Raw genomic sequence first — 12,554 nt, 5'->3', positions numbered from 1 at the left:
ATTAGGTCTTCTCCTGGCTGCTGAAATTCTTACAGCCATCTGGCTGCTGCTATTCCATTAATAGCACCTTGAGATACTATGCATTTGTAGGGTAAGGGACACATTTCCATCGTTTGGTTTCTCCTGCTGTTCTGGTTCTTCAACACCTTTCCCTTCCCATGAGTAACTCCAGGGCCAGTCTGTCTCTGGTATCTCCATTTCCTCATGATTCCTGACTTTCACTTCTTCTGCAGAAGTCAAGTAAGACAAAAGCTAGGAGGCTTGTCACCTAGCTGGTGCAAAATTCCAGTTGTGCTTGGAAACAGATGCTTTCCCTGGGCAAATAAATCTCCCTTACAGAACGCATCCATTGATTCGAGGTACATTGAGTCTGCTGGTCCTGAGCCAGTGGATCTGCATGTGCGCATGACAGTTGTTCATCAGCAGAAGGTCTGGTGGCCTCAGCTGCTGAAACCAGCAGGATACCTTTTCACAGAAGGACTAGTCAGGCTGGTTGCCACCTACCTGGTTTCCAGCCTTAAAAGACTTCAATCTTGATTGCATATTGATGTTCCTCAGGAAAGTGATAGGAAGCAGCAGAGGCAGAAGAGATTTTGGTGTGCAAATATGGGAAGACCATTTGCATCTGAAAGATCATCTGCATAGGCTTAGGACAGGCTTAGGATGTGCAACTTCTCTGCGGCTGAAAACTGGTGTCATACAAGAAAAAAACATTGGTTTATTCCTCAGGACTTGAGTACCTGAAATTGTCTTCTGTTAGGATAGTCCTGGAATGACTTTTTGAGTCTGGACCCCATTTACTCAGTTTCTGCCAAAACAGAAGTTTACAGAGATGTTACTGTAAGGCTCACACAAAAGGCTATTGCTGAAAGCTGCATGGATTCCCCAGTGGTCTACTGATTGCCTCTCAGAGTAGCAAATGAATTATTTTTCTACATCTGCTTTGAAAGAGATCTTAATGGCTATAATCTCAGCGCTGCCACAGTGTAAATCAAGGAAAAAGAGTCAGAGTATTTTAGGATAGGAAAAAGTACTCAATAATTTGGTGGTAGACTGAGCCATGTGAATTCTTTAGCCAACTAGAAAAACTCGATTGTGCCTTGTCCTGTGGTGTTAGATGAGGACTGACAATTGCAGTTTGCCCTCTTTTTCTCACTCGGTGTTGCTATATAGGAACAGCTCCAAACTTGGCTCTTGTTATTCTGTCATCAAACTAAATATTCATTGTGGCTTCTTTTCTTTTTTTCCTTCTTTTCTTTCCATCTGTGGTTCTGCCAGTTACCTTCAAGCATAATATTTGCATGTAAATTATTCAGTTATAGGCAGAAGGAAAAAAATAACTGTTACGATTTGTCTGTGGGGTCTCTTCAGCACAAATGCCACCAAAATCCCTGCGCTGAGTGCCCGGTGCAGGCAGGTCCCAGCATGGCACCTCTCGTGTGGATCCTTTGACCAGCTCTTTGGATGCCTTCAGTAGTGGTTGTCTTTCTTGCCTGAGAAGGATCGGAGACTGATTCAGACAATCTAAATTCTGCCTTTGGCCTTCAGTATCTTAAAAAGAGGGTTTAATGAAGAGATTAATATAAAGATATTATATTTTAATGTCCACATGACTCGCTCATAATGTTCCATAATGCAGATGCTGGATTAATAGGGTAGGAAATGGAATGTTGCACAAATTTGATGCAATTTGCCTTTAATAAACTTTTAATACTTATTTTTGGCCTCAAACAGGCTGTGTTGTAAAGATTACAGAATACCAAAGCAAGCAACTCTTAAGGGGAGCTCTTCTTCTGAGGTTTGCATTGTCTGTGTTCACATAGTACATTTCTGCAAAGAAGAAAGTTTAATGCCTCTGTTTTGATTTGGCTACTTCAATTACCCCCACCCCTACCCCAGAGTTGAGATTTTGCCAGCAGGAACTGGCCATTGATATGGAAGTGGTCACTGATAAGGGTCTGCAGTCTTTTGTTTCTCTGTGGTCTTGGCAGTTGCAGAGACATCTTGACAGCCCTCCTTAAGAGTCCCTTGAAAATTAGTATTTTTAAGAATTACAGAGTTGTCTTAAATTCTTCATAGTATTGTCTTTGTGTGAGGATGTCTCTGTACATGGAATTTAATTCAGATTAAGGAGAGGTATATTTAAAAGGACAATAATTATTTTAAAGTAGCTTCATATCTGGACATATTTACTACAGAATAAATCTACCTTATTTTTTTGCTTTAGCTTAATCCACTTGCAAAGTAGACAGGCTTATTTCTTCCAAATATGTTGGGATGCAGGCAGAACCTGCAGCCTGGGAGAAGCCTCTCTCAGACTTTGGCATGATAAAGCAGCACCGAAGGACTGCAGGCTGGTTTCTTCGAACACAAAGGGAAATTAACAGCTAGTGCTTGGTCAGGGGATTTCATTAGCACCAGGGCTGTACGGTTCTTGTGTCCCACGGTGAGATCACTGGCATTACGCCTCTGTAATTGAGATCGGTATCTACCTACTTACCAGGAGCAGAGGCAGAGAGAGAGCTGGGGTGTTTTAAATGAGGTGCAAGAAGCGCCAGAGGGAACCTCCCCAGTCTGGCAAGGCTGGTGGGTCTCCACTGCCTCCTGCCCGGGGGGCTCTCAGCCTCCGGCCATGCTCGGCTCAACCTCTCGCACCAAATAAACCAGTATCTGCTGGAAAACCAGGCTGAGCCCAGGTCTGCTTTGAAAGTTTGATGTTGGGTTTCATCATGGAAGAGGTGTTTTCACACTGAAAAGGTGGGTGTTTCACAAACTCTACCCAACAGTGGAGTTCTAGTGGGAACAGGGCACCAAAAAACTGCCTTTCACTGTAGTTGCCACTGTCTTACACACGCAGCCTGGATTTGATCTTGACCACTTTTATTGATGTAAGAACTAACAGTGTCTCGCTTTCATGGAGATTCATTTTACATTAAGGTATCTGTCTTGATGGAAACAGTACACCTTTTCTGCAGATTAAAATTAATTTAAGATTAATAAAAATAGAAATTAATAATTAATTGAGGGGGTTATTTTGTTGTTTTTTGGGTTTTTTTTTGTCCCGTCCTCCCCCACCCCCCAAGATGTGTTTCTGTTTTTCTCTTTGTGTTTCCCATTTTGGCTGAAGTGAGCCGATATACTGAGATGTGACATGCAGTGTTGTGTCTATTCAAAACCATGCTATGTAGAAGCTGTATACTGTACCTGTTGTAAATAAAATGGATACCGTCCATTTATCCATGTGTCTGCAGCCCTCATTTCTCCCTCCCTGGGTGCTTTCTTAGGTCCTTGGAGCTAGCTGCTATAAACAGGCCTGTTTTAAAGCTCTCTGTAATTCAGGATCTCACTGAATGCATCTCTGCAGTGGAGTCATGCTCTTCGTTGCAGGTTGGTAATGTGTACCTAATTTGAGTGGCCATTGGGACCAAAAATTGTCCTTTTCTTTGCAGCCCTCATGGACAGGACAGGACTGGGCATTTTCTTTCATTGTCCTCTGCTAAGCACCATTTCACTGCAGTGATACCTGTTACCACTTTGCTCTTCTGACTTCCCATTTTTCCTTTAGGTTATTGCCCCTTCCCCAGTCCTGACTTCTTTTTCTCATTTTCTTTCATGCATTTTCTTCTAAGAAGTGAATTAATTTTGCACTAAAATGTCACTTCTTACTCAATAGATAGATATAGTGGTGCAGTAGTGGAAATGAGTGACAGCACCTGTATGCAATGCGTGAAATCCAAATGTCACATTGGCAATGTAGTGAGAGGGAAGGAAGGAAGAGGAAGCATGGGGAGGCAGAAGAGGAGGAGAAGGTACTTGTGCCCGAAGGAAAGCAATTTCTCTCGAGAAAATTCCTTTTGCTAGTGTTGGAGTATATTTTTTCAGCTATAGTGAAATAAACAAAATGGAAATTACTTAATTTTCCTTTTTTTCTCCGGATTCTGTACCCAAATGCACAGGTGAAACGGGATTAATGATAAATGGGGAGGCAGAACTCTGGGGAGGAAGCAAACCTCGCGTTTGTGCAACTTGTTCTGTCACGTGTCAGCAGAATTTTCAATGTAGTTTATGATTGGATTAACTAAACTTTAAAAGAAAATTACTTAGTGGACTCCAGCTAACATTTTTGCCTTCTAGATGGCATTTTCTTTAGAAGTACATATGCAGTTGCCACATGCAAAATTCGCACATGTATCTATCATGGCCAGAAATGGCCTTTCCTGCTTTAAACCAAGGCAATGCCAGTGCTGCCTGTATGGATTTAAAGCTGTTCGACCCCTCAGGAGGGGCCTCAGAATGGCTCTTGCAGCGTCACTCGACTGAACAAAATGGTATTTGCTTTGCAAGAGTTCATTTTTCAGAGTCTGGAACTTTTTGAGCTAATAAAATCTCAAAAAGATGTTTGTTTCAGAACTGTCTGCCATATTGGATATGGCAGGGCAATACCCCCGAAAAGGGTATTGCCCTGTTCCTGGTTAAGAGACCTGTCTCCTCTCAGCATGCATTTGGTACAACGCAATGTGTCCGTGTTTTCATGTGGTCTAAAATGTTGAACAGTGGGCACATACTGGTCCCCCTTTTTATGAACACAGATCATTAAGGCAGTGATTTTTAACTCCATGGCTGAGAGGACTTGAGATTATATGTCCTTGCCAAATTTCAAGCATATCCGGTCACGGTGAGGCACAAGGGCTGTTCACACAGAGGTGACAACAACTTGTTTCACACTAAGAACATTTATTTTTCTTCCTCTTTAAAATCTTTGTTTCCTGTCTGCATTTTCAAAAACTGCAAAAACATTTTTTTTTTTCCTTTTTTTTTTCTGCTTCACTGACAGAGAACAGACCAGGAAAACAACCTAAAAAGATCAAGTCTGGTAAAGTAATAAGCAATTAAAAAATGCTACCCAGAGTGGACAATTTACCCAAGTATATATGGTCAGGTCTAGCTTTAATTTCCAGGCTTAACTATTGAAAAAAATGTGGGCGTTTTACTTAGAGTTTGTTAGGAGAAATATTTTTGAGGGAGATTGCAGGACTGCATATAACTAAACTGAAGCCCTTTAGGAAAGCTCTTGGCAAAGTTTTATTTAGCTTGAATTATATATACTAGAACACCTATATGCATGGATATCACTGTAATAGGAATTAACTTTCAAATACTTGCAAAAAATTCTCACTCTGCATGGATGGGAAGAATCATGTCATTACCTGAAGAGAACGGAAATTCATGTTGAATTGTGCTGGAAAGAACTATGTATTTCAGAAAAGTTGAAATCCGTGTCCTTTTTGAAGTTGCTGTGAAGAAAGCAGCTTCTATCAGCACTAGTTCTGTGTTTCATAACCATATAAAATATGAGCTTCTGTCGTACAACAAAGCAATCCCCTAAAAACCTAGAAATCAAAATAGAAAGTCCTTTGATAGATGAAAGTCGGCATCTTTTTAACATTTGTTATCTCTAACATTGCCTACGGACACTGCACCACAGCAAAATGAAATATTCAGCATCGTTTTCCCTGTACAAATACCTAGCAGCTTCTTCTAAAAAGCAAACAGAAATTCACCTCGGTCACCTGAAGACCACACTTCACGTGCTTCACATGAAAGATTCGCCACCTCATAAAAAGAACCCCGATTTGATATTTGACCTCATTCGTGCCTCCCCCAAGCTAAAATGCCTTTGCTCTCCTTTGGCGGGAAGGGCTCCCTCCATCTTGGAGGGCTGCCTTGGGCAACCCGCGGCCTGCAGGAGAGCTCGCAGTCGGGATGGCGGCCGCCCCGCCGGGGTCATCCCTGCCACTTTTTGGCTCACCCGGCGGTCGAAGGGCTGCCGGGGGACGCAGGAGACGCGGGCCGTAGGTCTACGCGGCCCCTGGCAGAGGGGGTTCGGGGAGCGTGGCCTGCCCGCCGGGCTGTGCGCTTGTGGGGGCAGAGGCACCGTGGGGCCGGCCCGCTGGCTTCTGCGGGAGAGGGCTGGGGTGGGTGCGAGAAGCAGGTGGGAGGTTTCGTGAAAAAAAAATTGCCCCCTCCTTTCTGTGGGGGCCAGAACCCTGTGATTTTCAACAGGGAGAGCGCTCAGTTCGGCAGGTAAATTAGGTCTGCCGGCTCCTGCCCGTTAGCTGCACTGTCTTTGACTGAGCCCTGTGCTGTTTCCCCCATGTTACCGGCAGAGGCCTGTCCTTCGTCATTCCAGAAGTTTTCAGGGTATCATGCTGCTGATGACTGAATTTTTTTCCCTGTATGCATGGAGTAAACCATCCCTGAGCTGACTTGTAACAGCGGTCACCTTGCTCTGTAAGGAAGTGAAGGTGAAAATTTTAAGGGGCGGATTGCTGCAGGATGACAAAGTGCATGCAAATAGAAATGAGAAACTTTCTGAACTGGGCGTTTGTCTTTTGTGTCATCGACCCCACTCTTTTGTGAACTGTTAATACTGGAAAATTACAGCGCAGTAGATAATGGTGGATTCTCAGTATTTTTTATTTCCGTACAGAGTTTGCTTCTGAGATTGTTTACTGGCCTGGCTCGAGCGGTCTGTTAAGTCTATGCCTCTTTAAAATACATCTTAACTTCTTAATCATGTTACTATTGTGAACTAACCTTGCGTTATTTCTTTTTCTTCATATAGTTTTCCCTACACAAAATGGAAAGGTTGCTATAGTGACTGGAGGTGCTAAAGGAATTGGTTACCAAACTGTGAAGCATTTGGCAAGACTTGGCATGCACGTTATAATAGGTAAAGTCATTATTTTCATAATATTAATATATTTTTTGTTTCGGAAAGTAATTTTTTTCTTTTAAGGAGTATTTTCTTTCCAGTGTAAGTAAAGATATGGCAGGGGAAGGTAGGAGAGGGTTTTGCTAGAATTTAGCACAAATAAGGATTTCTTTTATGTTTTGCTTTGCAAATGCAAGATCTTTGCTTTGCAAGATCTTAAAGAAAAGTGGATGGAATTATTTTTTCTGCAAAATTTTGAAGAGTTGGACTACCTTATATAAGAAGTAAACAGTAAGGTCACGAAAAAAAATTAAAAATATGGGTATTACAAAAATATTTTGTTATCTTATTACTGAGGATGGACTGTGCTTCAATGTTAGGGTGCACATGCCCATTACGAGGAAAACTAATAAAAGCCGTAAAGGAATATTCCAGTGTGTAGTGGGGGATGATCTGTGTTGTAAGGGCAGAGGAAGCCCTTGTAACTTCATCCATGTAAAAATTGCACATTTACTTCTCAGTTTGTCACTGTAGGTGGCCTTTGTAGGCAAGGCAAGGAAATAAATACCCTGAGAGGTTCATTTGTGTCAGTCTGAGATGGGCTGGACAGCTCACCTTCTTGGAGCTGCCTGTTTCCCTCCATTGATAATAAAGAGCTTATAACGTGACTATGTTAGACTGAGGCATCTGAAGATAGGATAGGTGAATTTCTGTAGGAACTCCAAAAATGTCATGAGAGCACAATTTCTTCTCTCTACTACAGACAATATTAGTGAGACTTTCTTCCTATTTTTTAAAGTGTTCTGTACGGTATATATGCACTAATATATCTACTAAATCTGTATGTAACATCATGAATACTCGTATGTTTAAAATGCTACATTCTGCTCCCTTCATCTTTCCTTAACTAGATTTTTGCCTAAAACACTGTAACTTTTGCACCATAAGGTTACTGAAGGTTGGTATTTCATAATACACTAGCGAGCTGGTGATGCCATTTTAGTTAGCTTTTATTCAGAATGTGCTCTCACTAAGGTTTTGTATATACATCTTTAAAAAAACCCAAAAGACACCAAACAATAAATAAGAGCATAGTGGCCATGTAGTTTTAGTCTAGTGCAATCAGTAACACTAATGGAGTTGCCCTGGAATCATACAGGTGTAATGCAGAATACCACTTACTCGTACGTGTTTTAATAGATGTGTCAAAATGAAGCATCTGCAAAATGCAAGCAGATGCTGCTCTATGCTAGATGTAGCTAATGTAGCTAGATGTAGCTAATGATGTCAGCATTAGTATTTCACTAAAGAAGTCGCTTTTCATGTTTAAGGTGGACTGCAAAAATGTACTTGGTGGGAAAACAAAAAGGCTAATTTTCTTCTCTTTGCACAGGGTCATGGAAGCATAGAACATTGCTACTTTTTTGAAGACTTATTTTATACCATTTAAAATTTAGGGTATTTCGTGTAACAAGATTCAGTGTGTGATCTTTGAGAAAGGGATGGTTGTATTTAATTACAAAATCTCTAAATAAGCTGATTGATTTTTTTCAACTTGCAATCACCCCCTCATAGATCTCATTCCCTTACACTCACACCCATACTCTCACAAGCACCAAGATGTGTGTGCTCATGTGGCCTGGTGAGCATCACTTGTGTGCAGCGTGGGAAAAAGTACACCAGCTACTGAGTCCTTATCCTGTCTCTGTGGTTCTTCTTGATTGGAAATGATCAGCTAGTTTATGGACAGATCTTTTATACCCTTTAGGAGTCATCAGCTCTTAGTACATTTTTCTTTGTCTGGACTATATAGGCTCTGTCTATAGCCTATTTTTTGGGTGGGCTAACAGGAAAAGTAATGGTATGGGTGATATGCCACAACCTGGATGTTATCCTCTTGGTAGCAGAGTGCATGGTCATCTGCTGGCAGGTCCTCTGGGCAGTGGCCTTGACATGAACAACACAGGAACCGTGTCCTGGAAACATCCTTTATTTTCAATATGGGGCATTCTTTTAACTCTTTGCTCTGCTCTTTCTTCTGATGCTTACAGACACACACACTTCTATTCACTCTTCGGTTGTACCAACCTTAATATTTGCATTACGAATCTCTACAAATGGAAATTAATGAAATTAATTATAGGAAGCATTTGATGAGTAAGATTTTCAACTGATTCAATTCTTTCAGGCAAACTCTGACCTAAACAGTGAGCCCAGTGAGTCACAGCCATCTTCTTTGCCTGTGAAATTCTTCAGAGCAAAGAAGCCCTGTCAGTAGAATGGGTAGTCTCAGGCTTTGTTCCAGCTGCAAGATTAAAACAGTCTCAAAAGCACATTAAATGCAATGACCTTCCATCCTTGTTGCTAACTGTTGGCCCCAAGTGTCCAGTGTATGCTTAAAATACCTGCTGGCACATTGGCATGCATTAGCACATTCAGCTTCAGGCCACACAAGCAAAGATTTAAGCCTCAAATAAGACAGCAAGTGTGCTCAAGCTTTCTATTCTAGAAATGTTTTAATCCTATGTTTGTACATAGGGGTGAATTTACGTGAAAAAAATGTGGATGTTAGGTGAATTTGGGCTTGCAAGGGAGACTCGTGTAGCTCACAGTCAGTCTTGCCCATTCGCTGAATGCTTCTTTCCCATTACAGGGACTAAGTAATGGGAATATTTAGCAATAAAGACTGATATCCCTGCAGCGGGCGAATGAGTCAAGCCTGAATGTCTGATGTAAAGATGATTCACCATTTGTGATGGATGTGATTTTACTCCATTTGACATTTTAGAGGAGTAAATGTTTGAAGTAACTTACTTTTAAATCCAACCTACCAATGGAAGGAGGAAGACAAATACGTAGAAAGCACATTGCCTTGTGGAACAGGAATAGGCACCGTATGAAAAGGCAGTGTGCTCACTCAGAGCATTTTCAGCAAGCGGTTGCACAGTGCTTTTACAGCTTCTTCCTTTCCAGTCCCAGCACTGGTGCACAAGACTCCTTTCTCTCACCGATAGTCTCTCTCTGTGGATGCTGCTCACCCTGCCCTCAGCCTCTTGCTGGGAAAAACGTTGGCGTGAATGCTGAAATGATGAAAGTAATTTTCTACGGGTTTTGTTTGATAGATGTCATTGAGAGTTTTTGCCAGGCTGCGATAGCATTGCTCACAGTCAGCAGGGCTTTTACTTCAGGAAAATCTCATGACAGACAGTAGACCCCTGGCAGGGAAAGCTACTGCCAGTGGTGAGTCTTCAGAGTCAAGCCACACTGGGAGCTCCTGCTCCCTCCGATGCAGTTTACTAGTTGATAAACAAGCTTGCAGTTTCATTTTCAGAGAGAGAAGGTAAATGACACACTGTTTTTGGTGCCTACTGACCTGTGGCTGATATTGAAGATGGTGTTTTGTGTGCACTTACAAATATATATATGCTCTTAACAATAAGGACATTGAAAATCACTGACATCTTGGTCATTTTTATGACTCCCCAGTCATAAAACCCAGTAGGCTCAGCTCTGCGTCACAGTGTTTGCCACAGTTTTGTGAGTCTGAATTCAGACTGATTAGAAGAGTAAAATCTTCATATTCCTTCCATCCTTCATCATTGGGGTTTAATTTTAAGAGGATTCTGTGAGGGCATGTTAAAATGTTGAATTTAAAAAAGAGAGCTTCAGTTTGATTTTTCCTTTTTTTCTCAGTACATTGATAAAAGAAGGCTGGAAAAAAATGTGTAAGAATATGTAATATAGAAGCTTTGATAATCCTGTCTGATAATGGTGAATGAAAATCAAAAGATTTCCAGCTTGACAACATTGCACATATGCTGCTCGGTATAAAACAGCAGGTTCAGGACAGTGTAATCAAGCTTTAGTGTCTGAGTATATCAGTGTCACAATTTTCTGAGACAGGCTCACATTCTGAAGGAAACAGACTCATTATATTTATATATATGTATATATATTCAAGTGACTTATTTAAGCTACACAATTTTGGCATAAATAAATGTAGTTCCATCACCAGACTCAGCACTTCTGTGTGAACTCTGTAAGCCCTGAAGGAGACCAACCAAGAGATATTTCTGTCATCTCTTTCATTCACATAAGTTTCCAATTTTCAAGCTGGACTCTGCACTATAAATCAGACGATTCTTATGTTGTATAATACTACAAAGTGACTTTGGAAGGATGATTAAACCCTATCAAGATGGTGCAATTGTTCATTTTCAAAGATGGTTTGATTTAATTTCAATTACTGAAAATTTATATGGGATACTTTAATAGTCTTTTCTCACTATAAATAGATGTATGAGATGCTCGAGTTATAATTTTTTTCTAGAAAAGTATTTATCTTCCTAATTTTAGCCAGGTTTTGTTAGGCCTGAGTGAGTTGTAGAGTTAGTCAGGAAGTGGCGAAATGTTACCAGCCTTTTAAAAGTGGGTGATGGGTTCCTTTTTCTGGTATGAACATTAAGAAAATGCATGCAGATTGCCTTATAATTGTCATTCAGTTCAGTTTTTAACATATCAGTACACTGTAATCAGGGTTATGAAAAACTCTACTTACAGTGCTGTCTGTTATTTATACACTATGCATGTGCACACAGCCACGCACAGCCTTCCAAATCCCTAAGAACTTTGTCAAACACTTTAGTCCCTAATTTCTGTGTGAACACTGTCACTATCCTTGTTTTAAAAAGACATTTTCCTTTTTAAAAAATGCATTGGTTTATGTTTATTAATTTTGAACATTCCACCTGTAAAATTTATAGGTTTCTTCTATAATTGGCCATGCTTTAAGAGTACTTATTTATGAACAAACTCATTACAGCATTCCTTGGGACATTTGAAATTATTATTAAAATAGTGCCAAACATCTGAAAAGACACTTAGAGCACAATAATTCTCTTTTGGGCAGTAATCTCAAGTAGAAATGTATCTCAGTCAACTGTGCAGGTGTATTTCGTAGCAAAATACTTCAGTTAACTGATCTCAACTGTCATGTGGATGAGGGAGATTTGGGTTGATATGGTTTGGATTTCTAGAAATCTTAAAGCAAAATTCTTAAGACTGTTAGGGACACTACACAGCCCAAAGGATAAGTACAAATGCCATATTACATTCATACAATAACATTGCATGTTATGACAGAACGTAGACATAAATGTTTATTTTCTTACTAGAGAGGGTGTGGAGTTCAACAGGGATATGCGTTAGAACCCATGCCTTCAACGTATAATTTTAGAGGAGGAGCAAATAGTGAAGTGGCAAGTCTTTCAAATTGTATTAAATTATTCAGGGTAATAAAGACCAGGGATGTGTGTGAAGAATTGCAGGAAGACCGTAAGAAGCTGAGTGTTAAAAGGCATGTGCAATTCAACATAGATCAATATGGAGTGATGGACATGGGGAAAAAATTGAACTCCAGAAGAAGAAATGATGGGTTCTGTGTTGACCATCATCACTTTGGAGGAAGACCTTGGAGTCGAAATGGATTTTCTATGAAAACTCAGTGCTCAATAGCTTGCAAAAACCAAAACAAATATTAGAAATCGTTAGAAAAGGAACAAACAAAACAGATAACATGAGTTGATTCAACTGCATGAATCCTTTGTGTGCCAGCACCTTAAATGCTGTGTTGAATTCTGGTCTGCCTATTTTAAAATGGATAGCATAAAAATTTAAATGGGTTAGAGGAAAACAAGCTTATCAAGGGCAGGGAGAAGCATCCTTATGAGGAACGACCAAATGGGCTTGGAGTCCTCAATCTGAAAATGTGTTCTGTACAGGCAACCACTGTTCACTGTCTCTTCTAAAAGAAGTATGTAAAATAGCAGCTAAAAAGATA

The 12,554-nt window shown here is 40.5% G+C and overlaps 1 protein-coding gene across 2 annotated transcripts in view; it reads left to right on the top strand.

Annotated features, from left to right (window-relative positions):
- DHRSX (dehydrogenase/reductase X-linked) overlaps positions 1-12,554 on the top strand; it is a 170,059-nt gene that overhangs the window by 31,218 nt on the left and 126,287 nt on the right. For both annotated transcript variants that reach the window (XM_075057674.1, XM_075057673.1), the window contains exon 2: positions 6,626-6,733. In XM_075057674.1, the coding sequence (XP_074913775.1) occupies positions 6,626-6,733 (108 nt within the window). The remainder of the gene's footprint in view (positions 1-6,625; positions 6,734-12,554) is intronic.

This window comes from Buteo buteo, chromosome 25 (genome assembly GCF_964188355.1).
Source record: "Buteo buteo chromosome 25, bButBut1.hap1.1, whole genome shotgun sequence".
In the NCBI taxonomy this organism is placed as follows: Eukaryota; Metazoa; Chordata; class Aves; order Accipitriformes; family Accipitridae; genus Buteo; species Buteo buteo.
Note: the sequence above shows the minus strand (reverse complement) of the source record. Positions and strands in the feature narration are given on the sequence as shown.